The 14909-nt window shown below is 43.4% G+C and overlaps 1 protein-coding gene across 7 annotated transcripts in view; it reads right to left on the bottom strand.

The window, feature by feature from the left end:
- Positions 1 to 4586: 4586 nt before the first annotated feature.
- The window catches only part of LOC142578768 (beta-alanine-activating enzyme-like), a 51738-nt gene continuing 41415 nt past the window's right edge, over positions 4587 to 14909 (bottom strand). For 5 of the 7 annotated variants that reach the window (XM_075688319.1, XM_075688317.1, XM_075688323.1 and 2 more), the window contains 2 exons: positions 11951 to 12085; positions 4587 to 4979 (listed from right to left, as the gene is read on the bottom strand). In XM_075688319.1, coding sequence (XP_075544434.1) covers positions 4596 to 4979; positions 11951 to 12085 — 519 coding nt within the window. In that variant the 3' untranslated portion in view covers positions 4587 to 4595. Of the gene's footprint in view, positions 4980 to 11950; positions 12086 to 13654; positions 14150 to 14909 lie in introns of those variants that run through there. The other 2 variants (XM_075688318.1, XM_075688320.1) reach the window with 2 other exon arrangements.

Raw genomic sequence — 14909 nt, 5'->3', positions numbered from 1 at the left:
GCCGGACGTACGCAACGGATCCCGGTGTGCAGCCTTATTCACACGTAGCTGCAGGACAAGAAGCTCGGCTTGCGAAACTTAGGACCGGCAAACAGACATCGGCTACAACTCGGGTATGCAGCAAGCACAGACGCGAGGAATATTTCTGCTACGGCGCCGGGACTGCGATGTTCGGCGAGTAGCAGAAAGCGCGCACTGATACGTTCGCCCGCGCTCGCTGCCAGGTTAATATCGCGACGGTTTCGTCTGTGAACTTGTTGATGCTAGACACTGGGAAGTTCACTGTAATGGAAAGGGAGTGGTAAGAAGCACATTATACAAAGGCATGGCATGTGGTCATGTTTGTGTTATGAATTAACGCAATGGATTACGAAAAAGAAGCGCGAAATCGCCCGCTGAGTGCATACAGTGCGACGCAACTTTAGAAATAATATTGAAACATCCAAGAATTTAGAAGAAAAAAAAAATAATGAATGTCGCGACGGCACATCACCGTCGCTGTAGGCGTCGAAGTCCCTGTTAAAACGAAATTGTTTTTGAACAGTTCTGATAACGTCCACGCAACAATGGTTGCTTGTGGACTGTCAAATGCTCATATTCTGCGGCCTAAAGCCCACAGCGTGGTGCAAAAACGCTCTCAGTGAAAGCGAAACATTGTGCGCGGACATGCATGCAGACGCGCAGTCCGTCGCCGCGAACCCGTGCGATCGCTGCATGCATTGAGGCTTCGTTCTGTTATGCGCAGTTTGGCGCATATTTCACATAGTTTGCACTCAGCCGGTTGCCTACCTTTCACGCAAGAAGCCGGTTCGGGAGACTCCATCGTGGCGACCGCGCGCGATGGCTTTCACTGTACGTATTCGGTAAAGAGAGAGCGTCTATAAACGATTCTGTGCTTTCAGTTTGCCCATGATTATTATATCGACAGTCAAAAACTTAGTGATTTCAAGCCTACTAGACTTGAAATGCGCGAGAATGATGCAGGTGCATCACAAATATTTGATAGCACCTGCAGCTCAGATATTTCGTGGTTGCCTTAGGTTGGCCGTACACAAGCGTACGCTCTTAATTATGTTTTAGTCCCTACGCCAAGCGATCAGATAGTGAGCAGATTTACCTTTTCATGCTGGTAATGCAGAAACACCGATTCTCTTCGTTGAATTAAAACATATATGCGCAAAATAGTTCACAACACACACACAGCGCGGCTGATAATGCGCGTCACATGTTTGCGCCCCCAAGAGATTAAGAATAGGGGCCCCAAACGTTTTCGGGCCCCAAAGAAATAACGTCGAAGCCACTGCGCATGCGCCAGATGTAAAATGCGTTTGGGTTTTGCGTTGGGAACGCTATTTCACCGATTTTAGCGGCAGCCCAAATAGCGGCTCCAAAAGTTTTACGTCAGCAAACATGGCCGCACCCATCGAAGCGACGGCTCTAACCTAGCACAAAACTGGGTTCGATTTGCGGTAACGAATGAAGTTCGGAAGCTAGGAGAAGTGACTGCGATTATCGCTTTCTCTCAACTAGCGTGTGTTATGAAGATTGATTCAGTAGACGCCGCCGATTCCGAATTCGATTGTGGATTTTATGACTCGTAGGCCTAACACGGCTAAGCTTGGCTGGTGAAGGCACGTAAAGTTGGTTTGCTCAAAACTAAGCGCAACTAATTGTTTGCTGCTTACAGAATAACCTCTAAATTATAAGTAAACGCGAATACACGCAAGTCAAAATTACTATTCCTATCATACAATGGTATATTTTATTTAATTACTTCTAATAGCTTTTCTTTGACGCCGTAGTGGCGCTGCCAGCGCAAGACGCTATCCGCAAACGCAAATCCCTATTCTAAAACTCTTCACTCCTGCGTGCCCCAATGCTAACACCCGCGAAGCTCTTTGGGGCCCCTATTCCAAAACTCTCTTTTAGAGTTTTTTAGTTTAGAGGACGCAAGCGGCTTGCGTACGCAAGCCGCTTGCATCCCTGAAACTAAAGCTCTGTTGCCGCGTACTGTAGTTACCGATGCACCGAAAGGCTTCCCTGACATCGTTCCGCAGCACGCGACAGCAATACTTCCAAGCAGCGCCGCGCTGGTTCCCACAAGCCAGAGATGAGGAAAGGCTCGCCGCGCGCCCTTTCCTCCTCGCTCGGGGCGGAATAATGGCTTTTTTTTTTTTTTATCCCCAAGGAAAGCCATCAATTGCGAAGGGCTCGCAACACAGGCAGTCTGCTTATGTAGCACAGGTCCGTGGACCTGGTCACAATGATTCATTCCATTCCTTAATGTGCCACTCACTATTTTTGCGGCCAACTACTGCACAAGTCTTGCCTCAACCATACCACATATTGCAGCGTAAATGAAGCACCGTGTGTTAACGAACGCTCAGTTGCATTTCCGACAGCTGGAGGGGTATTCTGTAAGTGTCCACCTAGTGAACATGTCCATTTCGTCTGCTGCTGAAGTGCTGATTGGTGTGCACCTGTCTCCTTCTCACACATATATCCCAGCCCAGCCAATCAGAACTTCAGCAGCAGACCAGATGAACATTTCCAATAGGCAGACACTTACAGAATACTGCTTCCCCCCCCCCCCTCCCTGAGCTCACAGTAGATGGGCAGAAGCGGAAATGCTTTTGTATTCATGCGCTTTCGCTGAGGCAACATGTGGAACACCATCTAAAGTGCCATCTCGTTTCTCTAGAGCAAATTTCTGCTCTGCAAAAAAAAAGGTCTATAGTATATAATCATACATTAGCGTGAATTTCATGTTTATGTTAGGCTTTGCCTTAATGTTTTCCACCCATATTTCACATCTACCTTTCATGACAAGAAACACTCTTGCTTTAAGAAATTTGCTTACAAGGTCAGAAAGAAAAGAATTTAGCAAAGCTGAAGAAGTCACACATTGTTTAGATGCATGCACATGTTCACGCTATGAAACGGACTTTGCATCTCAACCAAGAAACGACCTTAGTCCCACCAGGTTTCAACTAGATACAAATAGCTTTCCCAACAGGAACAATTTGGCACTCGGGGGGTGTTGATGAAAACCCAGAGAGTCCTACAAAATCTGGGGCAGCTAGCAATCGTAGTTAGGTGCATCTAAAATTGTGGCACTGCTAATGTAAATGACCGTCACTTCACATAATCGTCAGCTCAGTGGTGGACAGTTTGCCACTCGTCTACGCCATCACATGTGCCCTCTGTCCTTGCTTAACTCGAGCACTGACTACTTTAGGGGCTTGTCTAACTTGAGAATCGACTCCCTTTATATACAAAAGTAAGGGTACAGTATCACTGCCTTTCACACAGATGGACAAGAGGAGCCTTAGCACAGAGACAATGTTTAGACAAGGGCTGCTACTGGCAGTACAATAACAGCAGTACAATATTGGCTCTGTGCTGATACTTCTCCTGTTCATCCACTATTGATAAATCCACCTCCATATTCCTGTGACCTCTTCATCTTGCTTTGATGTTCTACATAAAGAATATTTTTGAACTTGAGCTATAGGGCTTTACTGTAATAGCATTCTTGTGAAAGCCTTAATCTGGCATCCGCTGTTCCTGGTACAGTGTATAGCTTTTCAGCATGTGTATCCCATAAGTCAAAAGGTCTTTAACCAGATTACTACTCTATTACAGATAACTAGCTAACAAGCTTGTGTAGGCATTGAAATTGAGCCCATGGTTTGCGCCGGAAACTTGTACAAGTGGCAATAAGTACAAGACAGCAAACAAACAAACAGTCATTGTTACAAGTATAATGAAAGTGAGATGTCTGTGTTAACCATGTCCAAATCTAAGATATAGTACATTAAATGTACTTTCATTTGATCCACAGTTCACCTGATTTATGTGTGATTCCTTGCACCACATGCACCAATTCACGGTGTGCTGCACCACAGCCCTTGATTCTACAGTGCGAAAGCATGCCTCTTCACGATGGTTTCAATTATGCCTTGGTGCAGGTAACGTGCCACGCTTGCAGAGGTAACAATAGCAGACACAGCATCCATTTCCAGTAGATGTGAAAACACTCCCTAATCCCTTCAACAAGGTTAATTTCAACAGTGCTTGAACAGTGTCCGGCGCATCGAAATTTATTGCGGGCACTACTATGGCTATGTTTTTTTCAGCTCCTGTCAGATTTGTGCTCACTTATCCACAACGTCAAACTGAGCAAGTAAGGTCGTTCATGGCACAATGCTATGGAAGTGTTTTAGAACTTCACTGAAAGCACAAGAAGCTCACGCTGAATTGAAAAAGTAGCTCCACATACCAGGCCACAGGTAATTTGGCCAAGCAGATGACATGGCCTGCATCTGAGTGCTCCATTCAAAAGCGTCTGCAACATGCTGAACCAATAACTGCTGCATCACTTATGCATAATACTGGCACCGGCGTAACTTTTCCGGCACCAGTTTCATGAGCTCGGGGGGTATTGAACATACCACATATGAAGACACTACCAACACACACTTGTTCTTAACATGCAGACTGAATTATAAGTGGAGAAACAAAGTACTACCCTAAAAACACACTATGCTTTGCTTTTCATGCTACACTGACAGACACATATTGGAATCTCTCTGTCAGCTCAAATATTTACTTTCAAAATGAAGGCAGTACACATAATTGTCCCTGCAGCCAACAATAATGTCATCTTCAAGCACAACTGGCGATGAGAAGACTTCATTGTCGAAATGGTATGAGCTGAGCACTTCTCCACGGTGACTGTCAATTATACACAAATTTCCTTGCGTGCTTGCACCAACATAAGTCTCCTCATTATTGAAACAAAATAATGTTGAATAGACAGGTGCATTGAGAAGGGTCTTCCAAAGCAAACTCCCGTCTTTACTAGAAAGTTTGTAGACATGGTTATCATGGCACCCAACGATTAGAGATGGGCCTGTATCACCAGTGGACACTGAAAGTGTTGAGAATATTGGACCACCAGTTTCTGCCGTCCACAGCTGCATACAGACAAAAACAGTGTCGGTCAGAAATTTTACCAACATGCTGAAGCAAGGAAGCACAAAACACAAATCAAGATGCAAAGATAAAATGTAAAATTTCCTGCACGTGCAATGTTATGGAAGCAACAGCTTACCTTATTTTATAACAATGCAGACATCCCTTTTTCACTTTTAAACTTAAGAAGCTATGTGTAAAAGTAGAAATGACTTGGGTAGGAAATATAGATAACCTTGCTCCTATTTTATACTTGTTTTACAGAATTCAATACTGGAATGCACCCATCGGCTCAAATGCAAATAGAAGTTTGGACTGTTTAAAGACATACTGACCGAAAACTGGAAAATTTGTACTGTAATTAGCACTTGTCATTTTCAGTGACACAAAAGCAACTTGCAACGTTTCAAATATCCTGTTACAAGCATCAATATATTTTATTTGGGAAACAAGTCCCTAGTGCACACATTAACGCTTCAGCAATTGGCATCACTAAAAATTGAAACAGGTAGGACAGAGTAAAAATACAAAATTTTTCAATGTCCTTGTTGCATCCACAAATGGAAACACTGGGCTTGAAACCAATTCAAAAGACGTACTTGGCTTGTGTGTAGGAAGTTTACCAAATGCAGGCTCCTCAAGAAAGCAAAACATGTACTTCCTTCAGGCATTCAACACCTAAATCAATAAGACACTGCAACAGTCAGTCACACATACTGCTGCACAATGCAACATTGAAGTTCAGGTGATGTACCCAAACTTTGTGCAGAGACAGCTCTTTTGTAGCTAGTGTGCCCCATAAACATTTTGACACCAATGGTACCTGATAAACACTTCACACCTCGGAGGCTTGCCTACAAAAAAATATATTATTGCAAAAAGCCAACAAAAAGACAACTGTCCCCATGATGCTCAATAAGTGCGCCCATAAAGAACCAGAGACACTTTTTCACATTTTTTTTAAAGAACACTCTGCACATGCAAGCAAATTTACCGCAGGAGCCATTAGATTTGTTTCCAGATGTGGACAATGCATATTAAACTTGATAATCCTGTTGGTGCTTTCAATTTTGAGACGTAAATTTGACGTCTTCTATTGCAGATGCGGCATCAAAAGGGGATATGAGCATGCAGGCACAAGCAGTTGTTGACTCAATACATATCTTTTCTGGCTTCCAGCAAATTTCATGCCTTCAGTATATTTGGTATACTTTGAGTCAGAATTTTTCTCTATACATACGTGCACTTGTACATCAATGACTGATTTACAAGCCCAAACTTCTGCATACATTTTTGCGACATATCTCATTTTATTTGAAAACTTGTCTACTGCCGGGTACAGCCAAGGAAGGGGTACCTATTAGTGCTTGCAAATATACATCAAATCGGCGATCCGGCTTAACTGGAGGGAAGTGAATCCGGTCTCGAAAAACGGTTATCCGGATTTTAAGAAACGATATTGAGTATATCCGATTTAAATACCAGTTAGCCGGATATTCAAATATTCGATTCTACTACATGTTTCTGCTCAAGTTAACCTAAGCGCCAGCTATCTTAATCCATGCGCCAGTGAATTAAAAAAAACAATTATGGGGTTTTACATGCCAAAACCACTTTCTGATTATGAGGCACGCCGTAGTGGAGGACTCTGGAAATTTCGACCACCTGGGGTTCTTTAACGTGCACCTAAATCTATGTACACAGGTGTTTTCGCATTTCGCCCCCATCGAATGCCGCCGCCGTGGCCGGGATTCGATCCCGCGACCTCGTGCTCAGCAGCCCAACACCATAGCCACTGAGCAACCACGGCGGGTCCCAGTGCATTTAACTCAACTGCCACACATTTAATCTCAGCGCCAAATAATTTATCTACACACCACATATTTCAATCCTAATGCCAACGAATGTAAGCAAAAATAAAGATGCATTTGCAAAGGTGTCCTAAAATGTTCCAAATAATGACGAAGTATTATAACTCTGCGCCGACCAAACATAACTGAAGAGCTTTCTTGATGAGCATTGTCATGTGACAACAAAAATTCCTTACCTGCACGATACATAATCTAAATAATGCACTGCCATGAACATTACTGCCACGAACAGGTCATGTCAAGCATAGCTGTTTGATCGCTTTGCTTACATGCATTGAAACAAAGGGGCATCCAGCAACAAACCGTTGATTTCTAAAGCTGATAAAGACAGGCTGAAAAGAGCACCACGTGACCTCTCATCATTTTGTTTTCTATAAGGCCCGTTGACATGGATATCAAATGAACGGGCTTTGAACAACCTCTGCGATTATGGTCACGTAACGCGTCTGAGATCCCGTGGAAGAGGGTTTTACGGGTTCTCACGTAACATTCGCCAGCATATTCCTCATTCACAACCATATTGACATAGATATCGAACGATCAAGCTTCGAAGGAGCTCTATGATAGAACCCACGAAGAGTATGCTAGACCATGTGGTAAAGAGTGTCACGTGACCTTGTGTAACTTTTGGAAGCCAACATGCGAACCACAAACACAGTGAGATGGGTGTCAAACGATCAGGAATCACAAGAGCTATGCGATGGTACACAGGCAGTGAACGTCAAATCACGTGGGAGATGCTGTCCTATGACCTCACATATATTTCGCTGACCTATGCGTGATTCCCAACCATACTGACATGGATACCAAACGATCCAGCTTCGAACAAGGTCTGCGATGGTATGCACGCCGCATACATCAGACCACGTGGAAAAGAGTCGCGTGACATCACGCAACTTTAGCCAGACCATGGTTAATTATCAACCATGCTGACATGGAGATCAAATGATCGGGCTTCAAACAAGGTCTGCGATGGTACGTGCGTCAAACCACGAGAAAAAGGGTGTCACGTGACATTACATAACTTTCACCAGGTTCATCGGTCTTTGCCAACCATACTGACATGAATATCAAACAAATGGTCTTCAAAGAAGCTCTGTGATGGCACCCACACAAGATACATCAGGTCAAGTGGTAAAGAGTGTCACGTGACCTAGTGCTCCTTTCGAAAGCTGGCATGTGATGCACATACACACTGACATTATCAAACAAACGAGGATCACAAAAGTTATGAGATGGTACACACGTTGCAAAAAAAAAAAAATTATGGGGTTTAATGTGCTAAAACCACTTTCTGATTATGAGGCACGCTGTAGTGGAGGACTCCGGAAATTTCGACCACCTGGGGATCTTTAATGTGCAGCATGTTGTGAATGTGAAATCAGATGGGAAATGGTGTCACATGAACTTGCATATCTTTCGCCAGGCTCATGGGTCATTCTCAACCATACTGACATGAATATCAAACCAACCGGCTTCAATGAAGCTGTGCAACAGTACGCACATCGCAAACTTCAGACCACGTGAAAAAGAGTAACGGAACGTCACGGAACTTTCGCAAGCCCATGGTTAATTTACAACCATTCCGGCATCGATATCAAATGAACGGGAATTGAAAAAGCTGTGACCAGGTGGCAAAGCGTATCACATGACCTCACATAACTTTCGCAGGCCTATGGATGCTTCCCAATCATATTTTTAATTTATTTTCACCTCCTTGGACATGGATATTATACCAATTGGCTTCGAATATGCTCTGCAATGGTACGCACGAAAAGCACATCAGACCATGCGATAAAGTGTGTCATGTGCCCTCAAGCTACTTTCTCCAGTCACTCAGTGATTCACAAACATAAAGACGTTTCGGGACAGGGTTTCAGCAACCTTCAACAGGGTCTGCTTGGAGTTAGAACTAGATTGAGCATCACTGAGGGTCCGGCAGGAAAGATGATACAATGTAAAAGCAAATAATAGAAGTTTAATGCATCATTACGTGTGAGCAAACGTTCAGTGTGCGTGCTCCAGCACGCATGAGCAGAGATGTGTTCATGGCATCTCGCTTACCTCCTTATATGCTACACCATCCGGGCAACCTCATTCTCTCTTTCTCCCTGGTAGAGGGCCCTGTCAGCACACTGGTCAGCCCACACAGAAATATGGAGAAAAACCACTCACTGGCAATCCACACAGAGGAATACGGAGAAATACCACTCACTGATGTAGTGGTGAGGAGCGTGGGTCACGTCGCGTCAACACATTGGTCAGCCCACTGGCCAACCAGCACAGAGGAATTCGGAACAATACTACTCCCTGGCGTAGATGGGGAAAACGTGGGACAAAGGAGAGTGGGATTTGCACTGGTGCATAATCCAGTCGTACACACCCAACGGGCAAGTCTTTTCAAGTTTAGGAGCGTGACGATCAGGCGCATCATCTCAGGCACTTGGCATCCATTCCATTCATCACCGCACACACTACACAGTGAACCGTAACAACATGCATACTAAACGCACGGAAATCAAACGGGCAGTGCGTCTTTTGACACACAACACCATGGAAACAGAGGTGAAAAGCGCCATCACGTGACTTCACATAACTCTGCATTGAATGTGACTGACTGCTGAACCGATTGACATAGGTTTCACGGCGAGAGGAATTTACCTTGAAAGAAATGTGGTACTGATAGAAAGAATGAATTGGTAGAGCTTGCCATATTTTTTTTCTTTCCTCGCACACACACAGGAAGCCTGAAATGCTTGCAAATTCTTGCTTCGGTAGTTGCTCTTCACACATTAACGATGCTGTCGAATTATTATTATGGTCTCGTTGCTGGGAACGCTGAACTGCTTTGTGCATTACCACTGCACAAGATTCCTTAGTATGTGAAAAGAGATAAGCGCCTTTCCGAACCATGGGTGAGCAGTAGCATGACTAGGCGTAACAGATAATAACGGTCATTTCTAGTTTTTTTTTAAATAATCGCCATGCGACTTCGGCTCGAACAAGTTGAGTGCCAACTTCACCGGGATTTGCCACTCGACGGAACGGAATATGTGAACAGAATAAAATTGGCGAGAATTGTTATGGTATTATTTCTCTACTTCAAACAACGTAATACTTGAACTCGCGTAGTATTGTACTATATCTTTCCTAACTTTTTTAAATATTTCAGTTCACCATTTTTATCTAAATGCACACTTCACGATACACTGAGGTGTGCAAATAGCAAGAGAGTGTCATACCATAGTGCACTATGCACACAAAAAGGATACAAGTCAGAGAATCTTCTATTTTGCATCGCTGCGCTTTCTTGTGACAAATTTTTCAAGATTTCTCTACAGCACATGTGGCTTATTTGGGGCAGCTTGCTCAGTTAACCAATGTGCACACAAGAAAAATGTAGCACCGTTTATTCAACGAGCAACCTGGCAGGCACCACCAAACTTTGGCAAACATGTTTACCTGGCATGTCTATATCAAATTATTATCGCTTACCACAACTGCCTGAGCTTCCTAACAGCTTCATTTTCTAACAACAAAAAGCTATTTCTGGGGTGTGGGTGACGCTTTCGAATGGAAGTGAAAGAAAAAAGATTTTAATAAATTTTATTAGCACGGAGTGCTTCCACAATGGTTGCAAACATTTCCCCTGAAGCTTCTGACTCAGTGTGCAATAATTATGCACAATGTAGCACAGAATCTAGATGAACGAGACCATTACAACAATTCGATAGCATCGTTATTGTGTGAACAGCAACTACAGAAACCAGAATTTGCAAGTACCTCAGTCATCCCGTGCATGTGCAAGGAAAGAAAGAAATTATAGCAAGCATTACCAATTCATGTCTTCTATCAGTACCACATCACTTTCGAGGTAAATTCCGCTCGCCCTGATATCCACAGCAATCGGTTCAGCAGTTAATCACATTCAACGCAGATTTATGTGAAGTCACGTGACGTGCTTTTCGCCTCCGTTTTCGTAGTGTTGCATGTCAAAATTCACACTGACTGTTTGATTCACAATCGCTTAGCATACGTACCAGTATGCCTGTAAATCATCCAATTATTGCAGAAGCCCCGTGAGGTCACATAACACTCCTTCTGAGTTCGTATGCTTTCCATGTCAATATGGTTAAGAAGCATTTATGGGCCTGCGAAAGTTATGTGAGGTCACGTGATACCATTCGCCACCTGCGCTGAGGTTTGCTACCACGGGCACCACCACACAGCTTTCTCGATGGATATCAAACGATCGGGCTTTGTGCTAGCTCTTTTCAGCTTGTTTTGATCAGCTTTAGAAAACAACAGTTCGTTGCAGGATGCCGCTTTGTTTCAGTGTACGTCAGCAAAGCCATTAAATAGCTACGTTTTGCATGACCTGTTCATTGCAGTAATATACTGTCCATAACATTGCAATATTTCAATGATGTATCTCAAAGGAAAGTCATCTTTGTAGTCGCATGACAATGCTCTTAAGGAAAGCTCTTCAGTTATGTTTTGTCGGCGCAAAATTATAACATTTCGTCATTGTTTTGAACTTCTATAACACCTCTGCAAATGCATCTTTACTTTGGATTAAATTCACTGGCCTTAGGATTAAAATATGCGGCACGTAGAATAAATTATTTGGCGCTGGGATTAAACTGACTGGCACTTCGACTAATATAGCTGGTGCTTGGAATAATTTCGGGGGAAAACTGTAGTACTATTTTAGAGGGCACAGCAATTCGGAAAGATAAATTCAAGAACGAAAGGTAAGGAGGTTAATGAGACAGGATATTGTGTTTGCACAAGCGGTTGCAACAATAACTATAAATCTAATACAAAGAGAAAGAGAGGTAATTTGGGCACAAGTACAGATGAACAAATATCAGTGTATCTGAATAACCAGCTATACGAATATCCGGTTACTGGTAACCGAATAACCAACCGAATAATTGATCACTCCGGTTATCCAGTTTTGAAATTAGAATAACCGGTGAATCGAATAACTGAATAACCGGTTTTTCTGCAAAACCGGTTTGATGTTGCTGCACTAGTACTTATTAGGCTGCTGGAACAACAGCAAGCTTTTAAACGAACTAAGGTACGTTACCGCTCACCTTGCAGCCATTTAAATGATCAAGGAAGAAAATTTTGCCGTCAACACAGCAAATGCCCACTCCACTGTCACAAACAGCAGGTGAAGAGAAGATAGGCTTGTCCAGTTTGCAAATCCATAGCAGAGCTCCGTGTTCCTGAAAATACATTACCCATGCACCACACCAAACAAAGTGCCCTTCATAAGCATTGAGCTTTGACCACTTAGGTAAGGCATGTTGTTCAAGTGCTCAAATGTTCAAGTGCAATAGAGACATCTGTTAAAGTTTACACTCGTGTGTGTGTCCACTCATTTTATTTGTGTGTTTTTTATTGCACTTTTTGTTTAGGCAAGCTGCTCACAAATAACAATATTAGGACTACTACTGCTACCACTATAACAAAACTGGCCCACTTTTCGTTCATTGCAACCACTGTTTCTGCGTAACCATGCAGTAGTGTTCTAATTATCAAGCGCAATTATGATGGTTTTGGTATATACATTAATTATGTCATGATTTATATAACATATAACACAACAGCAAAATTTCACTTAAAATGCTAGCAATGAAACTGCTTCCACCACATGACAGTAACTGCATACAACCAGGCCAGAAAAATTTGTGACACCTCTAATTCAACATTTAATGCTCTAAATGTTTCAACGTAACTGAACTGACACTCTATGTATATTTGTGTGAACGGAACCACCAATGACAACATTCAGTGTGCTCACAGCGAAACAAGCCTAAGAGCACTAGCAGATAGACCTCCAGACATGACCTCCAGACAAAATGCCAAGTTTGTCACGTTTACTTTCCTTTATTTCAGTGACGTATACAATGGCATCGTAGCTCACAATGTCAGGGGCGAGTGCCTAATGAACACTTCGCAAGAAAGTTGCTGTGCATGCGTGAGCACCCCCTATGCGGTTGGAAAGCTAGCAGAGAACTTCCCGCCTGGCTGGGCATTCCAGGATGCTCAAGCAAGCTCCCGTGTCCATGTTTCTGAATGCTATGCCAGCGTACTGCATCGCATATGGATCTACAAATTATTACGGCAAGAATAAAGTTGTTTTTGTTTTTTAGTTGTTTCCATCCGAGTAGTGGTACCCGCTAAAGAGAGCGTCATAGGTGAACGCCGTAAAGTGGTTGAATGCGGACCGCTCAGTTCGGTAACCAAATGAGCACTCAGGGATTCGGATTCACAGCGAGCACTTTATAACAAGTATACAACATGAATTCTGGCCTGTAATGAGTCCTTTGTATTAATATTTGCCTTTCTTCAACTTTAGACCGGCCTGCAAACTTTTCTAGTCACTCTGACTATGTGCTAACTGTTTTCACATACACCTGAACTTCCGGTCAGGCTGCAGTGCAGCCGCACGGTCGTTGCATGGATAAAGAGGCGTGTAACAGCACCTCAATGACGGTGAAGTAAGATTTCGGTGTGGCATGCGCGCGACGGCATTGGCTAGTGGTTTCAGAGCGTGTTCTTGTGCTCGGTGTTCGCTCCTAGCTCTGAGCTCACGGGCTCGCTCTGCCGGCGTCTTGCGGGCTTAAACCATGTGCGTGTGTGCACGCCAGCTAACACACACATTTTTATTGCGAGAGCAAATGAAAATCAATAACCGTATTTGCTAACGATTATATTGAAAATCATGTTATACCATCCCGCACGTCACTACACATCCTATAGCACATAGATTGACTACTTGATGCGACGAGTTATGTGACATAAATGCAATATGTTGAAAAATTTGGCGTGAAGCCAGCGATTATTCTATGCTGCCATTCGAAGTGCGATATAAGTGAGCAATATGAAGCAAAAACTAGCCGACGCAATGCAGCCTGCTTTGACAGCCGACGATGCGACAGGTTGCATGTGTTAGTGTCTACACAAGCCACTCCAGTTCATCCCTTGGCTTCATTTTAGCTTTCTTTTATTACAGACACGTAACAGTTTGCACAGCACCAAATGTACATTGTAATGCATATAGTTCAGCTTCTACAACACTGCAGGAAGCGAAAAGCAAGAGTGAATCTACAGACGTCAGAGCCAATGGGGCAGGTGCAAGCTGCCCGAACAAGAACCACTTGTGGGTCACTGGCGCTCAGATTGAGCATAATGTTCTCCACGTAACCCTCTTTTTTAAATGCCCAACTATGATGGCCTGACACACAGTGGCAGTTACTGAGTGCAGGGAGCTCCACACCTTGTTGCTGGCGATCGAGCATCGCGATGTCACAAGTCCATCCGTGTCCAAAAAAGAAAATGGAATGCAGTATTCCTCCGTCATTTTCACACAACGTAAGACTACTAAACAAACAACGCAAGCTTAATTTCAAGCAATCAAACTCGATGGCACAAGTAGCAACAAGGCGAAAGCAGGGAATGTTTTCCATACAAATACTCTCGCACTCAGCGCCCCGAACGCTTCCTCACGCCTACCGCAGGGGGCACTCACTTTCCATTGTCCTTTCCTTGCAACACTTGCAGGTTTTCTGGAACTGCCACGATTAGCACATCTGAATTACACTTGATGATGATGCCATTAGATACCAGCTGCATCTACTAAACTGCGCTCAAGGAAAGCTGATTGTGATCATCACTTTTGCCAGCAGTGAGTTCTTTGTTTTACAGAGCCAAAGACTGCTCAAAAATTGCTCAAAAGTTCAAGTTGTGCATGCCTTCTGTCCATATGTGACCAGGGCATCAAACCAAAGCTGAACTGGAATATTAGCCGGAACTGAACCCAAAGCAACATTCCTAGAATGTGCCTCAACCTGATGCAAACCTGAATCGAAAAAAAATAATAACAGTTATCGGTTTGACACAAAATGGTTCAAGCACATAGGGTGTTCAATAGCATATGTAGGCGCTCAATAGACAAGCGATTTTTTGAAATGTTTACTTCTTCAGTCGGTACACCCACAGGCAGATTATTACGACTCACAAGTTGTGTAGTGTGCTTGTGAGAAA

The sequence above is a fragment of the Dermacentor variabilis genome, chromosome 4, assembly GCF_050947875.1.
Source record: "Dermacentor variabilis isolate Ectoservices chromosome 4, ASM5094787v1, whole genome shotgun sequence".
In the NCBI taxonomy this organism is placed as follows: domain Eukaryota; kingdom Metazoa; phylum Arthropoda; class Arachnida; order Ixodida; family Ixodidae; genus Dermacentor; species Dermacentor variabilis.
This window is presented reverse-complemented; position numbering and strand designations above follow the sequence as displayed.